The sequence below is a fragment of the Psittacula echo genome (genome assembly GCF_963264785.1).
Source record: "Psittacula echo genome assembly, chromosome: 14".
NCBI lineage: Eukaryota > Metazoa > Chordata > Aves > Psittaciformes > Psittacidae > Psittacula > Psittacula echo.
The window spans coordinates 8,689,975-8,713,567 of NC_137750.1; the positions used below are offsets into that span (position 1 = coordinate 8,689,975).

The 23,593-nt window shown below is 39.3% G+C and overlaps 1 protein-coding gene across 1 annotated transcript; it reads left to right on the top strand.

The window, feature by feature from the left end:
* Positions 1-68: 68 nt before the first annotated feature.
* RAB40B (RAB40B, member RAS oncogene family) lies at positions 69-23,299 on the top strand (the record flags this gene model as incomplete). The annotated part of the gene is made up of 6 exons (XM_080629392.1): positions 69-210; positions 18,955-19,015; positions 20,917-20,977; positions 21,868-21,945; positions 22,394-22,616; positions 23,028-23,299. The coding sequence occupies 6 exons, from the start codon at positions 69-71 to the stop codon at positions 23,297-23,299; spliced, it is 837 nt and encodes a 278-aa protein (XP_080485518.1).
* Positions 23,300-23,593: the final 294 nt, after the last annotated feature.

Sequence of the window (23,593 nt, forward strand, 5' to 3'; positions counted from 1 at the left end):
CCCGCCGAGCCCCTGGATGGGCCGCGGGAGCTGATCCGTCCAGGAGGCTCGGGGGAACGGCGGGGAGGATGAGCTACGCGGGGAGCCCGGCGAGAGCCTACGATTTCCTGCTGAAATTCCTGCTGGTGGGAGACAGCGACGTGGGGAAGGGAGAGATCCTGGCCAGCCTGCAGGACGGAGCCACCGAGTCGCCCTACGGGTACAACCTGGGTAAGCTGCGCCCCCGGGACGTCCCGCTGCTCCCTCCGCATAGGCACGGGCGGAGCGTGGCTCTCGGGACCCTGAGCTCTCAGCACCAAAGGAGAAAAACGGTACAGGCAAAGACAGGCTGAATGATGGAGCCTTCCGGTACCCAAAGGGGCCGTCAAGAAAGCTGAAGAGGGATTTTTGACAAGAACAAGTAGTGACAGGACAAGGAGGAACGGCTTTAAACTGACAGAGGGGAGATTGAGATGAGATTTTAGGAAGAAATTCTTTACTATGAGGGTGCTGAGGCGCTGACACAGGTTCCCCAAAGAAGCTGTGGCTGCTCCATGCCTGGCAGTGTTCAAGGCCAGGCTGGACAAGGCTTGGAGCAACCTGCTCTAGTGGAAGGTGTCTCTGCCTGTGGCAGGGGGTTGAAACTAGATTCAGGTCCCTTCCAATCCAAACCAGTCTATGATTCTGTCTTGCTGTACGTAGTTGTCAGAAAGGAGGTGGAATGTCAGGGTTTAAAATCTCAGGCAGGTGATTTCATCTGCAAAGCTTGGAGCTCAAGTTTAAGAGAAATATCTTAATAAACAGAATGTATTGATCAAGGTGATTGGATTTATCTTCCTAAGCACTTCGGTTTTTGTTGTCATCAGTGAGTAAAGGGAAATACTAATATAAATGTTTTTCTAGCAAATGTATCTGCTATGAAACTGCTGTCAGTGAAAGAGCAGAAAAGGAGATTTATTTTGTTCCCCTCTTTATTTTTTTCACTGTCATGTTCATCATGTTCTCAATATCAGAGGAGTAGCCCTTTAAGATCAAGGTTCATGTTTGTAGTATGTTCTTTCACTTAAGCTTTTTAAAGGGCAGAACTGAAGAGCCTCATCCATGCCAGATAGATTCTGTCTGCAGAATAGGGAGTTGAGAACGTTGCAGACTGACTTAAAACTAAGCTACTGGCTTGGGGAAAAGGGGATTTCTCCTTTCTTTCCTTCCTGTTCTCCTCTTTTCACTCCCCCAATCTTGTTTGTATAGAACATACTCTGGTTTCACTTTGGTTTTTTTTTCCCCGCATGCAAATCTATCATGTGGCATATTAAAAAGCAAATTATCTTGTCAAATTACCCGTTGCTTTAATTTACTGCCAGTCTGTGACTAGTTAATTCACTGGAAGGCTTTACACTGACTTAGGATCTGTTGTTATGTTGAGCTCCTAGTACTGATTCACAGGGAAGACCTGGAGGGAGGGAGGAGTCTTCTCTGTACCACTGCTTATGAGTCAGACTGTACCTTGAAGGCATTAGTGTACATTTTATGATGTTTGCTTGATAGTTTGCTAAATTGCTCCGTGGGGTGTTGCAGTGTATTTACTGCTTATGCTGTTCAGGTGGTTGAAGAAAAGGGGCTTTTGGAGCTTCTCCAAAGCTTGTGGAGAGCGTGCCTAGTCTGGCTCTGTTCTGTACACACCATCCAGTTTATACATTCTTATGCTGAAGGAGCACTTTAGTCTCCAATGCATTTTGATGTAACTGAGAGAGAATGTTCAACCAGCTCCTGAGTTCATCAGTCTTACTTCAGACTTGTGCATGTAAACCATGTGATGCTTGTGTTTTGCGCTTAAAAAAATATTTGTGTTGCTAAAGCTGTAACTCTGTGAATACTTTTCTTGACAGCCAAGAAATACAAATACTCTTTTTGAATTATTTTGCAAGTACTTTACATGCAGCTTGGAAATTCTTCCTTACTACTATTAACTTCAAAACATCTACATACAGGGCTGTCTTATGTGCTGTTTCATGAATTGTTGTCACTTCACCAGGGTATTTATCAATCTGAACTATACGAGGTTAAGCAGATGTAGGAATTCAGGACCTCACAAACTCTGTTGTGCAATGTTCATTTTTACAGAGGCTGGAAGAAGTTCTTAGCCCCTAGAAGATGAGCGTATGAGTTACAAGGGGCGGGTGGATATAACAGATGGCATGGTAGTAAAATGTGGACAGAACATCATCTGATTTTTAGTTTTATGCAACTAGTGTCATAATTCAGAATTTTTATACACGCTGAGCTGGGTGCTTACCCAGTCACAGTGTACTGCCTGATCTCACTGAAGGAAGGATTTTAACTCTGAAAATTCATAAATATATTTTCTCACTCTTCCATTTATAATATTCTTGAATGCATCAAACTGCTTGTAAGCTGCCCTGTGTATTTGGTGGTCTGTATCCAATATCCCTCTCTTCCTCTATCCCCTCAGCCTTTCCTACTGCTTTTGAGTGTGGCTGCGTAGGATGCAGCTGTGAGGAATCTCTGCAGGCTTGAGGGCTATGAAAATAGAGATGCAGGGAGAGGGATGGAGCTAAACATCCTGTTGGTATTATGACTCATTTTCTAATTTAACTTGATTAAAAAGCTTGATAAACACTGTCTTTTTCACCATTTTCAAGTCCTTAGCTGGGATCTACCATGTCCGTAATGCCAGCGAGGTCTCTGAATTGGAAAGAGAAAGTCCAGTGGTATGACAGATTGTGTCAAAATGTGCCACGTGTATAAGCTTTGAAATGACAAACTTTGTTGTGTAGCTTGGTGAAAGGAAATAGCTTTGAGACTACAATAGGAGAGGAAAGAGATGATGTGGTAAAAGACAAGAGCAATTAAGGAGAGAGGAGGAGCACTGAAGGGCCTTGAAGATGAGAACAAACAAGTTCATGTGATGAAGCTTTGGAATTTGGGCAGTTGTTTGAATTTGCAAATGCAGGTGAAACAGAATTTGATGTTTATTGCAACAGGAAAGGTAAAATAGAACCTGGAGTTGACTAGAATGGTGTAGGGGTGTGTTTTGTATGGTTTGATATATGGGGGGGTTTGGTGGCTTTTTTTAAGCTGTCAGATTCCTGAAGGATTTATGTGCAGCTCTGTAACTGCCTCATCAAAACTCTATGGGCTCAACCTTGAATTGTGTAAGTCACAAACTAATTTTTCACAGGCAATTTCTTAACTATTCAAAAACGAATCTGCCATCTTTCTCATTCCCAGGGATATATGGCAGCCTTACGTCTTACTATTTTTTGTCAGTACACAAGAATGATATGAAGCCTGGAGATGGGAAGGAAAGCCAGCAGTGTGTAATCCGCCAAGTCTATGCAAGCTGCCACTGGTCCAAAAGCCGTGGTTTGAAAGCATTTGGCATAGTTCTGCTGTCAAGGAGTAAAATCTCTTGGTCTCTGATTTTTTTTTTTCTTAATGCCCACAGGAAAAGAGGCTTTATTAACATAACAAAGTAAGGGTTGCATGGAAGATGCATTGGTGAACATGATTCTTAGAGATAATTTAGAAAGCAGTTTTATCCTGGAGGTGGACAGGTAAGCTAGTTGTCTGGGTAACCTGCCTGTAAAGTTCTCTCACATCTTGCTCAAAACTGAAATGACAATAGGTTGGACATGCTTGGTCTCTAACATGGTAAGAAAAACTGTACAAAAATGAGTTTATAGACAGCTGCAGAAACTTTGCTTTTAAGCATTGCTGATTTCTCATCAGAATAAATTCAGAAGCAATCATTGCTTCTAGACTACAAAATAAAACCTTAGCTGTGCTGTCACTAGGTAGACAAATATTTTGATGTTTGGCACTAACAGATTTTTGTTCAGCTGGATTCTGGTTTTGCTTTCGTGCTAACATCTGCTTGCAGTGTGATTGCTTAATACTGGGACTGAAAGGAAGGATTGTTCAAACCTATGTACTCCTGCTCCTTTTCTTGCAGGAACATCAGGTTTAAACTGACAAACTGTCTCTCATCCTTTCTCACCTAGCAACGTTTTCATATCCTCTTGAGTTCATATGACAGTTGTTTGTCTTCCCATGAATATTGTCTGTCCTTAGATTGAGAACTTCACTGGAGTGCTGGTCATTTTGTCTGAATGCTTGAAAAGATCCTGGTGTTTAATAGTTGTGGGTGTTAGTAAGTAATTGTCTTGATCACTAAGTGGTTAGAACACAGGTTGGGAGCTTGGATGGCCCAACCTCAGACAGAGCTTTGGGAGGGCCAGGTTATCCTTATACATGGGGAGTATTTAGATGGGGATAGTTGTAAGCTGGTTGCATCCCAGCAGACAAACTTAAGAGTTCATTGTGACTCTTCCCTGATAACTTACTACACAGATGAAAGCCATTCTTTGGTTTAAAGCTGGTGTGAATAGAAGGGAATGGGCCCTAACTAAATAAGGAAATGAACAGAAATATTGTTACCATGAGAAATTAAAGGACCTAGATTTATGAGTTGACCAAAGTTTCCTCCTCTCACCCCCAACAAGACCAAATACAGAAGTAATAGTGGTAGAAGTCCTACCACAAAGATTTGATGTAAAGTCTGTTTTGTCTTCAGAAAACTGTGGTTTTGAAAATGTTAGCTGGCTGAAAGGAAGGGGAAATAAAATTGTTTTGTTTTCCCAGCAGTATAAGAATGAATAGGATGGATTGCTTATCACTGACTTGTTTTGAAGTCATTGCGTTTTCCTAAGCACGACATGATTGCAACAGAAACTGTGGCAACATCATGAAATTTCTGTATTTCTTTGCACATAGCACCAGCTTTTAGGGACACTCTTCAGTCCGTTCTCTTAGGATTTCTGCAGTGGAAGAGTTATTTAAAGTTGCTGAGCACCACTGTCTAAGGGTAAATAAACACCTTTAGAGGTTAATTATGCTTGCCTATAAATAGACTTTAATTCACAGCACAAGGAGAGCAAAAATTGGTCACTCTTAGCTTTCAGGAAGTATCTTTTCCTAAAATGTGAATAGGCATAAAGTGTTCTCCCTCCTTGAGTTCTGTTGTACACCCATTGATCTCAGTTTGAAGGGATTTAAACTGCATTCTTGTACAGGGAAAGCAGGTGAGGTTTGATTTCATACACGAAGTTCAAGTGCCTAGAAGACACCTTGCGTCTTACCTTATTACTGTAGGCTTCTGTGGCATGGATGGAAAGAAATAGTTGCTTCAAATAGGGCATCTAAACTATTTTGGGATGAGTCTGTAGAGCAGTAATAGATCCTACTCTAAATATGTTAGTTATGACTGCCCCTTTAATGTATTGTCTTACAAGAGCTGTGCTTACTGCTGAAAGACCACAGTCATTTTAAATTGTATTATATATTGCATGTGAAGAAAGTTCAGTAAACAGAAATTGCTACCCACTCTGTACTTGCCCTTCCCTTTTCACTGTGTTTAAAAGAGAAAAATGGAAATAATTTCCCCCTTTTCTACCACCTAGAACTGCATTTTGTCTCTTCCAAGTGATAACACTGTGGAGGAGCAATTCTTAATAGGCAGTCAGTTAAGAGAAGTGTATGTTAGCAGAAAATGTGGATCCTGGTTTTACCTGATTCCCTTTATTTTTGCTGTATTTATGACGGATGCATCCAAATCTCAAGTTTGGAGTCTTGTCATGCTAAGTTCCTCGTTTGGAACTTTGTCATGCTAAGAACTGCCTCCCTCACGAGACCAGATCATATTTTCTTCCCTGATACATGGCAGCATACCCGAGTGACCCCTTGTTTACCTGGTTTCCCATATTCTTCATAAACAATGTGGTAATGTGTATGGTACTATTTCTTGTGATGGTCAGATCCATCAGTCAGTGTTGGGGTTTGTATTTGTTAGCTGATCCTGCACAGCTGTCGAAACAATGAATATTCATTCACCTTGTGTGATTAATGGGGCAGCAGAAGTCCCAGGCCTGCTTGGCAGTGTTTTGTCCTTTATGTGTTTTTCAAACCTTTAATAAATTACTTTTTCTTTATTGCACACTTTCTTCTACTTGGCCCTTTTTCTTTGGTTTTGTATATTATTAATATTTCTTTGTTGTAATATTGCACCTCAAGTGTCATCTATCTCATGGACAAAAAGTGTTAGTGAATTACTATTTCATGAAGGTCAGAAGCTGGGTCATCGTACAGTGAGGTTTTGAAACCTATTTAATACAATAGCCTTAAATTATTTCCCTTCCTACCTCTCTCCTCACCCAACCATATTGAAGGGAAAAAAAGCAAAGCTGTGTGGACATGCACGTATTCAAACCAGGTTTTTGTGTTCCTTGTTCTTATCTAATAACTTGTCTTTATGTTTCTTAGCAAGGCCTGTTCAACAACAAAAGACCAAGCAAAGAAAACACCTACATTCGGGTCAAGCATGTTACTGTACAGTTTCAGAATGAAGCAGCCTTGCAAGTTTAACATCATGCAACTGTTTTTCAGATACCTGCCTAACAACTGACCTGCACACACTTGTTAGAATTTAGTATCTGCTGTTGCTACAAGTAATGCTTCAAGTGGTTGTGGCAAAAAAGACCACAGCAATAACTTCCTTCTTCATCTTCATCATGCACATTCATTCAGCAGCACTGTGTCTCATGTCTCAGTTTCTCTTGGGCTACTGGTGTTTTCCCCCTCTCTCCCCTTTTTCTCATAAATATGAGAGAGTGGGAAAGTGGCTCTAAAACCGAAATGACCCTGAGGCTCCCAGACAGGTGTGCAACATGAAAGACAGAATGCAGGCTGTTTTGAAAAGTGGTCAGACTTAAAGATAATTGAGTCCTCTTAAGCTGCTTTGGCCTAACCAAAATTGTGGTTGCCTGTGCCAGGATTACGTTTTATCCAATATGATGCTTAAATTACAGTTACATATTGCTGTAAATTTGTTTTTGTTCTGGGAGCTAAACAAGAATGGAAAATGGGATTAAGAATACAAATCAGCTAACTTTAAAAATTGTATTAGTACCCCATTTTATTCAGCTCTTCTGGATTTTGTTCAATATGAGACTGAAAGTAGGAAACTAATGCAATATTTACAATTAATACTTGACATGGGTTAGTGTTTGTCTTGCTGGTTTTATTTAAGGAACTTCTCAAATGTAATACACCAAACGTGTTTGGTTTGAACTTGCTGTTCCTTTTTATCCACATCTAAATCTGTTAATATTGTGGAATACATTGTGCAAATCATTGTTTGTTTCTTTCTTTTATGTCTTGAAATGTTGTAATATGGAAGTATGAACTGGGCAAGGTAAGTAGTCAAATACTTGAATTAGAGCTGCAAGTTTGTAAGTGAGTGAAGCTGTTATGGATCAAACACAGTTTTATCAACATATACTGTATATTTAACATCCAGCCTTTCAGAAAGGTAAGATAAAATCATCTATCAGTATTAACTGTAATTTAGTGCCTATTCAGGGCAAAGTCCGCAAAAATACTGGTGTTCGCAACAGCTGTTTATGTATCTAAATTGTCACTTCAATCTGTGGGAAGTTAGAAAGCTAATTACCATGAAGTTAGACTATCATTTCTGCCCAGGAATGGAGGGGATGTAAAGGTCCAGAAATTAACCTCACTCACACATTTACAGGAGTTTGTTGTAATCCTCTTTCAGTTGGGTGGGATAAGTGGAAAAGAGAAAGTTATCATCAATAATGAGCTGTGCTACGTGACAAAGTGTGTTGAACTGTTGTTCATTAAGGCTTTAATGGACTGCATACCTGCTTTTGGTATAATTACATTCATGTTTGATATGTTACTCTATCTGAGTATTGGTAAGAATAACGTACATGCTGTGCTCAGCTGAAACCTACCGGATCTGATCGATGATTCCTTACAGGAGGCCTGGGGTTTTTCAACCCTAAAAAATATAAATCTCTACAGAAGTGGAATATATTCTGGTTCATATAGTGTTCAGACCAGTTGAACCTCTGAACTGTGCTCAAGGCAGGGTGAGAATCCTCTCTAGGACAGAAAAGTAATTCTTCTCCAGCTGGGCGAAGGACAAGTAGGACCAAGCAGTGAAGACACCCTTATACACATTTACTGTCAAGTCAGTGACCTTTTTATGGTTTTATAGGCATGTAAAGAGTGAGGATGAAGTATTTTGGGACCATGCTTGTTGTCAGAAGCAGGAAGAGCTATTTATTGTTCATGAGATGTAGTCCTGTGCAAAGCTGAAACCCAATAAAACAGCTTTGCTATTTTAATTTGTGCTGTGGGATTTGCCACTGAAGGGTGCTGATCTGACAGCACTGTGTGAAATCAGCAAGTGGTGTCAGAAGATGGAAATGATGAAGCAATAGCTGGCAGGTACAAGGAAGCTAGAAAAGCCACGGCTGTTACTCCAGGGTTACCATGGACATGAAGCTTATTTGTGCAATGTTGGATTTCAAGTAGAAACCTGTAGTTTGATATGCAGAGGTGGAGTAACTATGATGAGAATTTCTGGAATGGAGATTTGTATGTGTTTTAAAAAGTAACTGGCTTCTAAGTTAAGAACATGAGAAGTGTCATCTTGAGCTCATTTAGCCTAGCACTCTCTTAAAAATGGTAAGAGAGATGCTATTTAGGAAGAACATGCAAACCTGTCTGCTTTCTGAGATCTGCTTCTCTCATGTGCCTGCCCACCTTCCTAATCCAGTGTTTAGAGACTTACAGTTGTTTGCAGCTACTTTACTTGTGAAAATGCGTAAACTGTGGGCTCTTTTTTAATTAAGAGTTATAGTTGCAACTTTCTGTGGCTTCTTCCTAATTTATACAAAGAAACCATTTTGCTGTGCTTTTCTCTTATGCTGGAGTAAGTGGGATTCCAGGACTTCCTTAGAAACACTCAATACCGATTAGTGTAGACATACAAGAGCCCTCCAAAAGATGCAGCTTTAAAATAAGACGTTGACTGGTGAAAAATCAAACTATTTAGAGTTTCCCCCAATAAATTATTTTTGGATCCCAGTTTCATGCTCATAGAACATAAACTCCCAATGCTGTAAATGCCTGGTTTAATTGGTTTTGTTAGAATAGTGCATATCATTGAAGTGTGCTTTAATGCACGAAACTCTGGAGAAATGTTTTGTGAAAATGCTTTCAGTCTTGGATCAAAAGAAGATAACCTATTCATTAAAAAGTTCCAGTTAATATATGGCCAGCATCCTGTGTGTATGCAGATGAAAATGTAGAGGAGACTGAATATATGACACCATTTAGAAGTAAGCTGTGGTCCATGAGTAACATATTTGTACCAGATGAATTGTAGCTGAGCTTTCACACTTCCTAATGCAGTCCAATCACTTGTATTTAATAACTATAATTTGTTTACTGTGTGGTGTGTTCCAGACTCATGATTCAGATTGTACCTCTTGATTTCCCTCTGGTTTTACATCAGGTATGTTGAGCATATCCTGCAGTTAGTACCTCACTGTTAGGCTCCTGCTGTTGCTCTCATCTTTCCTTTGGGCCACAACTTCATGCAAACAGCCCTATCCTGACCTTACCAGTACGTGGTTCCTTGTAACCCTACATCAGAAAAGCTGAAATTGTAAAGAATGCTTATGTACTCTAAAACAATATATTGAAGAAGCAGTCATAAGTGTATTTGAGGATTGAATGTTTTATTTGCCATTTTCATAGAGAAGGAGCCATTACAGATGTTTGGAAGAAAAAGAAACTACTTAAACAGTTTAATGAAAAGAAAGAAAAAAAGGGGTTAAGGTATCTTAGTCATAGGTTTCAAATCAAAATTATCAATTCCTTCAATTTTTTAGGAACCACGATGTGTTAATGTATCTCCCATGCCCTTATACTTTGTTTGCAAGTTGACTTTATGCAGTGCCTTAAAATGGAATATTTAAGTGCATGAAATATGAACCTGCCAGCTGGAAAACCCAGAAGAGACCCAGCAGGTCTGGCAGCCTTTATAATACTCTCTGAAGCCCAGACTAAGGAAAAGAGGCTTATGTAGCTGATGCATTCAATGGAATCATTGACTCAGTGTACAGAATGTCTTGTGGTGCAGAGTTTTTAACACGATATCTGGATACATACATCTCATTTCTAACTCTTTTAGCAATTCCTGTACACAGTGCATGATCTCAGTCAGTCAGGACTCTGTGCTTCTAATCCTTCTGTTTGCTTCAGCAAACACACCAAGTGAAGTTTGTTTAAAAGCATAACCTTGACCTTTCAAGCCACTTCAGAATTAGTGGATTGGGGTCTAACTTGAACACAGACTTTATCAAATAGAAGCATGATAAATGGAATTTTAAACAAGTTCATAACCTGTGAAGTTTAAATTTTTCTGTTCCAGTTCAGACAAGAAACAGAATTCCTTTTAGAATGATGTTAGTCTTGGAGCAAGAAGATTACAGAGCCCAAGAATACATCTGGTGTAGTAATTTTTCCATATAAATTCTGGGTTTTGTCTGCAAACAGGAGTTTAATCCCATATTGTTTGAAAGCTATGGTTTTATGGACAGACTCACTTATCAATCCACACTGTATTTGTTTTCAACATCTGCAAGACAGTTCAATGCAGAAGACTACATGAAAAGTACTGTAAGTGTAGTTTTTAAGTGAAGGAAAGTCTGGAATTCTAACAGTTTAAATGAAGCTTGGCCACAGACTAATGAGTCACCTCTCTAGAGAAGAGAGACCTTTGGGTGAGTAACTTAAAAGCAGCTTCCTGGTACCCATGAGAAGGTCATCAAGAGGAACAATGAGGTTCCTTTACATGGTGGGAGGGTAGGAGACAACAGATTTAAGTTGAACCAAGAGAGGTTTGGAATGGGTAAGAGGAAAAGCTTCTTTCCCATCCAGACAGTTGAGCTGTGGAACAGGTTACCCAGGGAGGTTGTGTTGTCCCCAGACTTCCTATCTGATCCTCTTTAGAACAGGAGGTTGATCTAGATGACCTCTGAGACTGCTCCAACCTGAAATTTCCTTTGATCCTAGTCACCTGAAATCAGTTCATTTTATTTTCTTGGAAAACTGAAACCAACTCGATGAATGGAACAAGAGCATTGTGTCAGTAATACATAGACTTTCTCCTTTAAATCCTAACAAACATTGCTTGCTAGCATTTTGTGTGGATTTTTTTGATCCTGGAATTATAAAGTTATAACTGTGGCAGCTCTTCTGCCGGAATAGCTGAGGAGAAGTGGAAGCATGATCCAAGTCAGACCATTTCCTTAATTTTTCTTATAGAAGTATACATCCTGAAGATAACTCATGGCTTGGGAATTCCTTGAGTTAATGGTAAACGTTACCTAGAAAGCCCATTTTTACTGCAGTATAAGTTTCACTTGGAATTCCAAATTTAAGAAGTGCACTTGGTCTTCCATTGATTGGTTTGGAGGTTAGTTTGAAAGCTCTTCAAGTGTCTGTGCTTTGGGAATGATGACTGCATGTTTTTCTGGATGTTAGCTTTTAAGCCATAGTAATTTCATAATAATGATATGAATTTTGCTCTCTGGCGTCTTTAAAGCAATATGATTGGTGACAAATACTGCTACGACTTCTGGGAGTATCGAGAGCACCCTGAAGTAGGCTTTTTTGACTGTTTTCTGTAAGCCTTGGTTATATCTTACCATTTATCATAAGATTTTCTTACAATTTTGTAATATACAGGAATATGCTTATGAAACAATTGTGATTTTTCTAATTGTTATGTGATATTTATACACTTGACTGAAAGTGATGGTTTAACTCTTTAGGACCATTCATTGGAGACTTGACTCAAAGGCCAGGGAAGTTTTGGAGAGGTTTGCAACTGCTCTCAGTGAGCCTTTAGGCCTATAGCTGAGAGTATCAGTGGCTGGAAGTTCTGGTGATTCTTCTCATGCCAAGTATTTTTGAACTGGTTTTCTGCTAATGAAGTGTCAAGACATAAAAGGTCATTGTTCTCTTTTGGAAAATGTTGTAAAATGTGAAATACTGCATCTGTTTTTAATATTTTATGGTAGGTTTGACGCTGTTCTCCCAGATTCTGGCCATATTTCAAGCCTATTGTTTAAGACGTAAGTAAGTGCAAGTTCTACGAGGCTGTGTCCTATTTTTACTCAGTGTGTAGGATTTTAAGATACATAACCTGCCTTCTCGTCTCTTCCTCATGCACCAGGATGATTTGACCCTTTGAGAAAGAATTATTATACCACAAAGATAGAATGGTATAATAGAACCACAAGCATTGAAAATTACGGACAATCAACTGTTATATAAAACTTATTCCACATTTTGGGGGTCAGTTATCTTAAGGTGGCCAAGCTTCCTCTTACACATGGATACCCAGAGCATCACATCCCCGCTATAGCTTGTGATACATGTATATCTCAAAGAAGATGAAACAAAGAATCATGTTGGAAGCTTTATTTAATTGCAAGGAGTGCAGAAGTGGGAATGGGAATGAGAGGCTGCCCTTGAGAGCTGATAGCCCTGAAAATAATCTAACACAGGGTTTTAAAGAAGATAGGATGCTTGTTAAAAACATGCCTGATGCATGCAAAGGAACTCTTCCAGTCCAGCTCTTATCTATAGGAATTGATGTACAGAAGCAGTGAGAAGATGGTATGAGAGAAGAATATACTCTTTTTTCCCTCCACTATTATAATAGAGGTTAATTTCTAAATCAAATTCACTGGTCCTAGGTTATGGTTATCTTTACTTTGATATTAAGTGGCCTAAAAGTTGAGGGCAATTCTTTTTAGAAAATGCAGATCTTAAGTAGAAAAGAGCTGGTTTCAAATACTGTTGCTGTTTTATAAAAGTGACTATAAACTGGAAACTCTGATGTTACATTTCTTACGTTGAGTTCTGGTGCAAAGAATTTGGAGAGACAAGCAGGGAAATTGTAAAGCTGATGTTGTCTTCTGCCAAGAGTATGTTCCTTTCCCAGTGCAGGGAACTGAGTGATCCACATTCACTCTTAAATCATAATCTGATGTTCCTGGCTTTAAATACCTATAAAAACCCCTTTACAAATAATTGCTACCGGCCAACAACAATCCTACCTCAATCCTTCTCCAGAGCTGTGAGGAGTCTGGGGGATCTTGTCTTTTATTGTGAATTTTCTAGTCAGAAGCATGAGTTGCAGTGTTGTGCGTGAGCAGTTGGATCTGGATGCAGGAGCTTCTAGGTGTGTAAGGCACCATAGGTGTTTTATAGTCGCTGAGCACCCAGGGTTCTTTGTTTCACTTTATTTCCCATCTGTGGAAGAAAGGATTGAGGAAAAAGAACCCACCTCATTGCTGAGACTTGCACATTGATCTACTCTCAGTTTATTTCAAATTTATTGATAAAATATACTGAAATAAAGGAAGAACTTCTGTGCGTAACACTGATAATAACATTGCCTTTTCCTGCAGTGCTACTATTTATAAACAATAACATGTTCATATATAGCAGCTTTCATCTGAGGATGTTAGCTGCAACTTGTAGTGAACATTGGAGTTGACGAGCTTACCGTATGCCTCCGATAACCTTTTCTTCTGGAGAGGAAGAAAGGAAATGATGAATTCAAGTGTTCCTGCTTCTCCCTGACCTAGGGGTGGGAGCAGTTCTCTTTCTAAAGCCTTACATTGTAAAGAGGCTGTTTCATTGTTGACAAGTAAATGCTAAGACAGAGGAGAATCAATATGATCTCAGGATCTTTGTTTCCTTTCTTCTTAATTTGAATGGAAATGGATGGTTCACTAGTTCTGGTTAAAAGTTGATTATTAGCTGGTGTCAGATAGCTTTCTCTTCTTTGCAAACAGTCATCTGCCTTGAAGGTTTAGTTTTTATTTAGCCACTTAGCAGAAATACTGCAAGCTAAGGCATGATTTAAAACACCATGTACTTCACAAATTGTTTGCATGTTCTTTTGGGGGAGGGTGTGAATGTAATATGCAAAGTACTGGCTTATTTACTTACTAATGCCCATAGTAAGAGCACAAACAGGAACTTATTCAGTTACTGTTCTGTAAATCAGCAGCCTGACTAATTAATTTGGGGGGGGCTTATACGTTTGGAGTTGCAGTTGTTAAATACGGTTTTTAGGTTAGAGTTAGAGGTATGCCATAAGGTTGTGTCAAAGTCCTTAATCCTATACCAGTTGCTTTGGTTCAAAGGACAACAGGCTGGAACAGAGCCAACCAGAAGTGCTCCAAGGCCTTCAGGTTTTAACTGGGTGCCCTACATTTTGTACCTATGAAAAGCTTCTGTTTAATTGTTAAAGAGCACTTCTGGGGTTTTTTTAAGGATGGATTTCTTGTAAACTTAATTCCTTTGACCATTTAAAGGAAAACAGCTGTACTGAAAGATAGATTGTGATACTGGCATGTGTCTATGACCAGAACCAAAGCTTCCTATAAAGCTGGACTTTCTGATACAGATAGCTTAAAGCAGGAAAATTGTCACAGCATTCAACGAAGTGAATTATCTGTGAGACTTTGTCATTGTGGCTTATGGCTTGATTAATGAGGTGAAGAATACAGTCTAGATCTAAAATTTTAGTGTTTATTTCAATCTGAATAGTCTGTGCTTTAGAAACGGATGGCTTTTATTGCAGTAATTGAGTGTGATGGAAAAGACTGCAATTTGGAGAGTGATGATTATTCTGAAACAGCAACCAGAAGGCAAATATGACTGTCACATAACCTGACCTTCATGCTTATATATGAAAAGGTATAGTCCAGTTTTATTGCCAAGAGGTTGCATCTTTGCAGCATGATGTTGAAAACACAGGGCTTAGTTTTCGAAGCTTAGTTGAATTTGAATCAAAAGCATGCCTTGGGTTCATTTGCTGTGAACAATAAATGAATGGAGCTGCAAGTTGTGTCACTTGTCAAATATTCTGGAAACATTTACAAACAGTTCTAAGCCCTGATTTCAATGTCTGTATTAAAAGCTAGATAGCTGAAAAAGCTTAAAGTGGGAAGTGATGAGACCATTGAGTTCTCATCAAGCATATGAGAAAATGGTTTTAAGCACTCTCTGAAACTGAAAACTGCTTTTTCAAAGTGTAGTCAAGAGCCTTTGAACCTGAAGGATGTTTTTAGTGGACTTTGTTGAATACAGGCCCAGAATCCCACTGAATATGTATATATTTATTTTTAGACACTTAATTATTGGCATAGAAACAGACAGCGGGAAGGAGACATTAAGTATGTGTCTGAGAAAAGTATTACTGAATTGTTAATATGGGCAAATTGGTGGAGTGAATGATTGCTGGAGAAGGCTTTAGCCTTGAAATGTCTGGAAAGCAGTCAGGCTATGGAGGTAGGGAGCTAGAATGTACTATTAGTGTTTATTTTGAAGTAGTTGGATTCTGTTTTCATTAAATCTGAAAGCTGCTAATCTAGCATCAATTACCTATAAGGAGCAACGTGCCTTAAAATGTAAAGAAAGGACACATCAAGAAGAATAAATAAAACCAATGAAACCAGTTCTTGTGGTATTTATGAGCTAAAATAAATACCCCAGGTTCAAAAATGAAGTTGTGTATTCTGTACTTTCTCAGGTATAAAAAGGGTTGGGTTTTGGAGCATTTCTAAGACAAATGTGCCACTGAATAAAATCTTTCAGTGCCGAGTTGGTAAAGCACAGCACTGAAGAATCTGGTTTTAACATTCTTGGTTATTTTCGCTCTGTTTTTCTTTCTCCCCTCTGCTATAACTTACTGAAGTTGAAATACACACCCAAAACAAATGCAGAACAACCTCCAAATCATTAAAATATTGGGCTAGCATCCAATTCCTGTGAAAAAGATACGAGGATTTTATTCTATGTCGTATGACCAAGGTATGACCGGTGTTAGGTCTGCAGTCCAGTGCTTCAGATTTGGTTTAAGTGAGTCAGTGTGTTTTCACTGCTGCAAAGCTAAACACCTGTCTGTTAGTCACACTGTAGATCACTGAATTATTAAACTGAAGAGAAAAGATTTTTGGTGTAAATAGTGTTGCCTTTGGTGGAACACAAAACAAGTGACTTAAATGACTGAAGGATTCTGCCCTAGAGAGACCCATCAGAAAACTCAGAAACTTCGATACACTGCTGTAAGAGAAACAGAAATTCATGGGAAGCCTTAAAATCACCACTGTTACATGGCTGCAGAGTGGTCAGTGAGGCGTAAGGGATAGTGTGGTAATGGCTGCACAGCATCGATGCAGAGAGGATGGCATCCCGTTTACTGCAATTGTTACCAAACAGCCGAATGCTTTTTTGGGAATCTTGCTACATTCCTGGGTTCAGTAATATTTCTTTCTGTTTTCTACCTGTTACTTTTGTGTTTGAGAAGGACAAAATCTATTACAAATCAATTAGATTCAAGCAATCCGAACCCTTCAGCAAGGATAGTGACTTGTTCCAGGTTCTTTCATTTCAATTTGTGGCTTTAGGTAAATAATTGTTACTTAAAAGCATCCAAGTGAAAGTACCAAGCACTGGGAGGTTTTTCTGTTTCACTTCAAAGTTGAATTTTTATGTATTTAGCAATCTTTTTCTTCTCTTTCTTGTATAGCGATACATTTTAGTTGCGTATCCAAACAAAGCTATTCTGTCTTACTAAATGAGTGAATAATGTTCTGGAAGGACATTTGATTTCTACAGCAGCACAATTCACATCTGTTGGTCTCATTGTTACAGTTTCATGCTGTTCCTGATGATTCATGGCAAAAGGCTTTTTGTTTTGATCCTTAATCATAGCAAATGCTAACTGCAGAGGTGTTCAGGTTATCTTATCAACTGCTTCTATCTGCATGGCAGCTGAAGAATAAGGAAGTTTCTGAATCCATCTCTTCAAAATTCTTTTGAGAAACCCATAAGATGCTTTCATAAACAGCAGCTGGTAGTAGTGTATTTGTCAGATTATCTTGTGCATGTCATATAAAAGAAAAAGTAGTATTTTGCATTATATGTGTAGCTAAATTTGCAGTAGTTTATGGTCTGTGGTGCAAAGCACAGTAGCAGGTTTATTCAGCTGTGTATCCTCTAGCTATGCAATGCTAATTTTCTATGCTTGGTATGTCTTTTAACAGGATGATGGATGTCCATTTGCTGTGTGGGATGTGTCAGTGTTTGCTAAACATGGTCTATGCCTCTTCATGAACTCTAGATAAGCTAGTGGAGGTATTTCACCCTATGGGAAATAGCAGTGGTAGCACAGGATGGGAGAATGAGTTATGTGATGTTAGGCAGGGTTTGTTCTGCATGATTTATGTTTCCAAGAATTTCTGAAATGATGGAACTTGTTCTTTCAACACAAAACCAGTTTCAATATCATCTGCTCAGTGTCCTAGGACTTCGTCTATAGGTTTGGGTGGTTGTGTTGTGTGTGTGTCTGGGGTTTTTTGATTGTTGTTAATACTTATTTTAATTTGTGGTTTGTAGATTTGACTATTTCCTAAGACTGATGGAGAACTGGCACACTTTGGATGATAAATTAAAATAAGTCTTCCAAAACTGGTGGTAGTACCCTGGGGTAAGGGTTTTGTCTGTGTGTCTTTCCAAGATAAGAGCCTGAATTAAATGATGCTTACAGGAGCATCATCAGCACTGTCATCCCTCTTCCTCTGGTAAAGATGTGCCGAAATCTGAAGTAGCAATTAGGGCCCTCTTCTGCGTGCACTTCGTTTTCCATGTCAATGTGTTTTTCTTACTCCCTTGTTTTGCTTATGCTCAGAAAACAGAACGTCTCTCTCTTTCAAGGTACAAGACTCATTACATTTCAGAACGTTTTTCAGAGGTAGTTTGCATGCTTTTTACACTTTATTTGGAGGACTCTGTGACTAAAGGTTCAGTTCAAGAAGTTGACTATGACACAGCAAAGAAAACATGAGAAAAACACATTTACCAGTGAAATAGTGTTGCTTGGCTGCACGGTGTCACTACTGAATGCACACTTTTAAAATAACAGTGAACAAAAGAAAAGCCTTTCTTTCTTTTAATGTTTATAATTATACAGTTTGTGGGTGCAGTACTGAAGCACAGCAGCCATAAGCCAATGACCCTAACTTCATGGTGGACATTTCCAGGGGTCAGCTGCAGCTACACAACTGCTGCCAGTTTTGGGTTTTACTGAACCTAATTGAAACTAACCCACCCGTTTTGACCAAGAAAACACTGATGCTAGACTTGAGCTTATTATTACACAGTTGAATTGCTCCCTGGGGCAGGTCAGCTTAGCAGTAGGAAATATATTATGTAGCATGGAAAGCTGTTTGCAAAAACTACAAAAGGTGCAGTAAAGATGTGAGCTAAGTTATACGTGTGCATGTGTATACACATCTAAGTATACCTACAATACATACTTCCCTTAAACACTGCAGTGCTTCTTCAGCTCATATAAAGCAGATATTGTAGCTCGATCACAAGGCCTGGCCATGCTATGGGAAGGAATGAATGGGGCCTGCCTGCATTCTGGTGGACGCTGACTGTGTAAGGGGTCTGGGCAAAGAGGGCTGTTATCAGTTGGAAGAGGCTGGAAGACAAAAGATAAGCCAATTCTTGCACCATCTGCTGCTTTATATAAGAGGGGGACACGTGTATCTGATACTAGAGCTGTCGATGAGTCAGAGATGATAAGGAATGAAGAAATAATAGAAGCAGTAAAGCTAGGGAACAGAGGAAGAGAACAGCATTTAGTCTGTGATGTATGAGAGAAAAGGCAAAAAATCCTAGTTCTGCCTTCTTTTGTTGAAGAAGGAAAACTCTTTAAGCATCTGTATTGTCATGATAATGAATAAACCAGACCATTTAATCAACCCGAAGGGAGCCTGAGACATCCGCTCTGAATTGACCAAGATTAAGTAATATGAAAGGTCTTTGTAACCGTATGTGAACAAATTGTTCTTATCCATATGCACTTTGCAGGGTACTAATGACAAATCCCTTTTTTTTAAGGTCAGCTGCTTTGAAATCTGTAACTGTGTGTACACTGTACACCTGCAAGCTGCTCTAAGAGTTGCATGACTGTCTTCCCCACAGGTATAGACTATAAGACTACAACAATACTTCTAGATGGCCGACGAATCAAGCTGCAGCTCTGGTAAGTGTGTGCGCCACCTTCCCTCAGAATTTACAGTCCAAAGACACAAAAATGCAACTCTTCAAGGCAGGAGTTCTCCTTTATGCTTCAGAAAGAGTCAACCATGGAAGAATAAGCCAGGCAGGTAGCCCTTTGAGTAAGTCATGCTTTGTCTTGACCTCCATTTTGCCTCTATTTCATGTGAAAAGCAGGACCCTACAATTTCTCTGCTTGAGAGACGTGTAACGCATGCAGAAGAAAGGCACAAAATATAACAAGTGCCTTCAAGATAGATTCAAAGTGCCTTCAGAGATTATAAAACACTCTGGTAATAAGAACCATGACAGTACCTCAGCACACAGTGTTGTACAGCAGCATGCCTCTGCTCAAACTACTAGTAGTAACAGTCAACTAAATAACCATAGCATTATTAAAATACATTCAGTATCAATAAAAAGCAGCATTATTGCTCCTAGTGGAATTGATATGCAGTCTGATGTGATTGAATCCTTACAAAACATGTTGATAACGAATAATGTTCTTTTACAGCAAGTGTCTTTCCTGTAGGGTCAAACGTTTGGTGTGGCAGGGTGCTTTTGTGTCAGGTCTTTTGAAGATGGCATCTTCTGGTTCAGTGAAAAATAGTGAGTGATACAACTTGAAATATGCAGCAATGTTACTGCCTCTTAAATATACATCGTTTTCCTCTTCCCTTAAATTCATGGCATAACAGAGGGAGAAGGAAGGTCAGTGCAGGAGAAGGAGATGGAGCGTGGTTTTTGAGGAACCATAATCTAGATAAATCAGAGAGACAGGTTCCAGGAACAAGCAGTGTTCAGATAGAGAACTGGAGGTAAAAATGAATCATGAGGACTATATCCTTTTCCTCCTAGAAAGATATAATCCCGGGCCATTTCTATCTTAAATTTAATTCTGGTGTTTATTTTTGGTTTTAGTTATTGCAGTTAAACACCTGTGTGTCAAAACTAAGCTATTGTTTATTTATCTTTCATTGGTTGTTTCTGCCTTTATGATTTTCAAAGTAATGTTTCAAGTGTTAAATGCAGTAATGGATAATACTACTTTGCCATATGCTATCTCCATTACTTGATATTTTGTTCACCTCTTCTGTATTCCACTTTATATAGTTTAGATAAGCTTTGTGTGCTTTTTTTGCTGAGAAGCAGCCAGGAAGGAGATGGTTTTATTCTTTTTCTGAAGGGCAAGGATGTTCTTTGAGCTCCTTAAAATAACAGATTGCAAATGTTTCTGCCGTTGACCATATACAGAAATTTGGGTCCTGCATTTGAAGATCTGTAATCTATCGCGAAAAGTCTATGGAATTTTGCTTCTTACCATGGTCTTCATTATAAACTTGATTTTGCTTCCAAACACTTTCTGCAGAGATTATTTTGTGTGTGTGTGTGTGCATGCTCTTTTAAAACCCTGTGCTGTCTATGACTCTGTAGGGATACCTTCATCATACCAGACTCGTGATGAACAATTGCTGCTGTAACCAAGAATTTACTGGGTTTTCCATTAGTTTCCTTGGTGATAAGTATTGTTTCCTCCCACTTTTCTGTGAAAACCGAATCCTTCATCTAGCTGAACTAAATGCAAACTGTAGTGGCATATGAACACTAGTGTAACAGCCTTTGTGTTCCAAGGGCAATCACAAGAGTAAAGTTTGAAGTTCTTGTCCTCTTATGTTGGGAAATCTGAGAAATGTAGAGGAAAGGGCAGAATGCCAGTGGGTAAAAACTGCTGAGAGGGAGAGGAGCTCTTTGTGCATGAGTGACTGCTGCTGCCTGACTCATGGAAGAAGAGCTGACAGTGACTGGTACAGATGAGTTACTGTAGCTGACTCTTAACACAGGAGGCCACCTCTTCTTTTAAACATATATCTAATTTATCTTATTTAGGGATACATCAGGGCAAGGGAGATTCTGCACCATATTTCGGTCTTACTCACGAGGTGCTCAGGTAAGCAAAACACACCTTTCTCAGTGTTGAGTAATGGTTGTTGGGTGAATGAAAGAGCTGGTGAACCATCCTGATGGCTTCTGTAACTCAGTTGTAGATTGCATGCAGGTACAGTAATACTCTGAAGATAACATGGAACATGGGGAATAATAATGCATGGAACTTTAGTTTGGGGAGGGCAAATACATAAGATTGAAGTTGAATCACTAAAATACAGTAATACATATTCTTATGCCTTCTTGTTGGTTACCTCAATAACTTAAGCACATATTGTACTTGGATCATGTGAAAGTTATGCTAATACTACTGTTTAAAACTGTGTGCCAAGTAAGAGAAACATACCATAAGACTGGCAAGAGTAATGTGAAAAAGACAAACATAGTCTAAAATATGATGAAATGTAATGATTTGTAAGGAAATTACTTAAAAAAAAAAGAAGAAAAAAGGAAGAACACACTAAAAGTGCCCACAGCATCAGAGTTTAAAGTATTGCAATAGTTCATGACACGTAGTGGTTCTGCTGAGTTGCATCTTACGTTCCAGAATTGCACAGAGCATTGAATCTTGAAGTTACTGAATGTGACCAAAAGTACATTTTTGCTATGACTTGTGATGTGTGTGTGTGATCCACCAAACTTGTCCACTATACAAACAAATATTTACCATTACATTAGCCCCTACAACTAAGTCAGGGTTTTTTGCCCCTTGGCTGATGTGTAATCTACACAGAGATGGGGCTTGGTTTCACAGGATGCTGAGGTTCTGCTCCACTGAAAAGTTGAGCAGCATCTTACAACATTATTTCAGAACTGCAGAATTTACAGATATGTGTTTATCTGTGTTGTGCCTCCGTTAAACTTACATTTTTTAACTCACTCTTTTTAATACAGGGAGTTATACTAGTGTATGATATTACAAATCGTTGGTCATTTGGTGGAATCGATCGATGGATAAAAGAAATAGATGAGGTAAGGTACAGATGGCTAAGACTGCTTATGATATTTTCTACTGTTTTTACTGGCATTTGCAGGCAGTGCTTACTACAGAGCTATCCAGGATGCCAAGTTTACAATTCTATGTTTATAATTCTGAAAAGTTGGAAACATAACAGCTAGACTGATTCCTTTAAAGGTGTTGATGGAAAGCATATGGAGGGCAAAGAATTCATATTGTAGTCCCACTCTTGCTATAGATTTGCCATATCATCTGTGCCAGCCTGTCTTCTCCAAGGAAGGGATGTTTTTAGATCAGAGAATAATAGAATAAGCTGGAAAGGACCTCTAGAGATCTAAGACCAGTTCTGTAGGTCTTAGACTAGACCTTAGTATTTAATCTTGACAAAGCTTTTGCTTGTTTTGATTGAAGCTGGAAATGGAAGCCAAAGCGTTAATTTTTTTCTTGCTTCTCTTTGCTCAGCATGCTCCTGGTGTACCAAAAATCCTGGTTGGAAATCGCCTTCACTTAGCCTTCAAACGCCAGGTGTCCACTGAACAAGCACAAGCCTATGCTGAGAGGCTGGGCATGACTTTTTTTGAAGTCAGTCCACTTTGTAATTTCAATATTACAGAGTCCTTTACTGAGCTAGCAAGAACAGTGCTGATGAGACATGGAATGGACAGGCTCTGGAGGCCAAACAAGGGTAAGCCACGTACACCAAAAATGCATACATTTAGTCCAAGCTAAGGTTTATGGTGCATTAATATGGAAGAATTTTCAGAAACTTTTAACCCAGATGCAGAAACATGAAAGAAGAATTGGGAATCCTGTACTAAACAGAAAATATATATCTGCAGGCGCACCCTGCTCTCCCTTAGTAGGGAATAACGTATTGTTCCTAGAACTGACATGTTCAGTCAGCTCAGTATTAAGACGTAAGTAGGAAACTGAAGCAGGAGGTATTTTGGATAACGTATATGTGGGAAAGGGTGTGGGAGGAGAGATGAGAATTCATCCTGGAAGTACAGAGTGCATGCAGAGTGCTGGCTGTGCTACTACCTCATGGCTGACAAAAGCATGCTATTATAACACAAGTTTTATGTCTGTTTTCAAGTACTGAGCCTGCAAGACCTTTGTTGCCGTGCCGTAGTTTCCTGTACCCCTGTGCATCTTGTTGACAAGCTCCCTCTCCCCGTTGCCTTAAGAAGCCATCTCAAATCTTTCTCCATGGCAAACGGCCTTAATGCCAGGATGATGCATGGACGCTCATACTCCCTCACATCCAGCAACATCAGTAAAAGGAACAGCTTAAAGAAAGCTAAAATCATCCGTCCACCACAGAGCCCACCAAAACACTGTACAAGAAACAGCTGTAAAATTTCTTAATCTCTCTGTGGAAAAAGGGAACCTGGATGGAATCTCCTCGTGTGAAGCATTGAACACAAGACACAAGGACTCCTTGCTTACTGGTTGAGCACATTCTATCTACGTATCCCACTACATAGACAAAAAATAAGAAGAGTAAGTCTTATTTTAGAGCTTGCTCACTGCAGTAATGCTGCTTTGGAATAAGTGACATGTCCAGTGCACCTGAAAGGATGTGACATTTTGCTGTTGGATTTTCATACTGCATTTGAGTTTCTGACGTGCATGATGCCATTGTTTTTACTAGTAGATGCG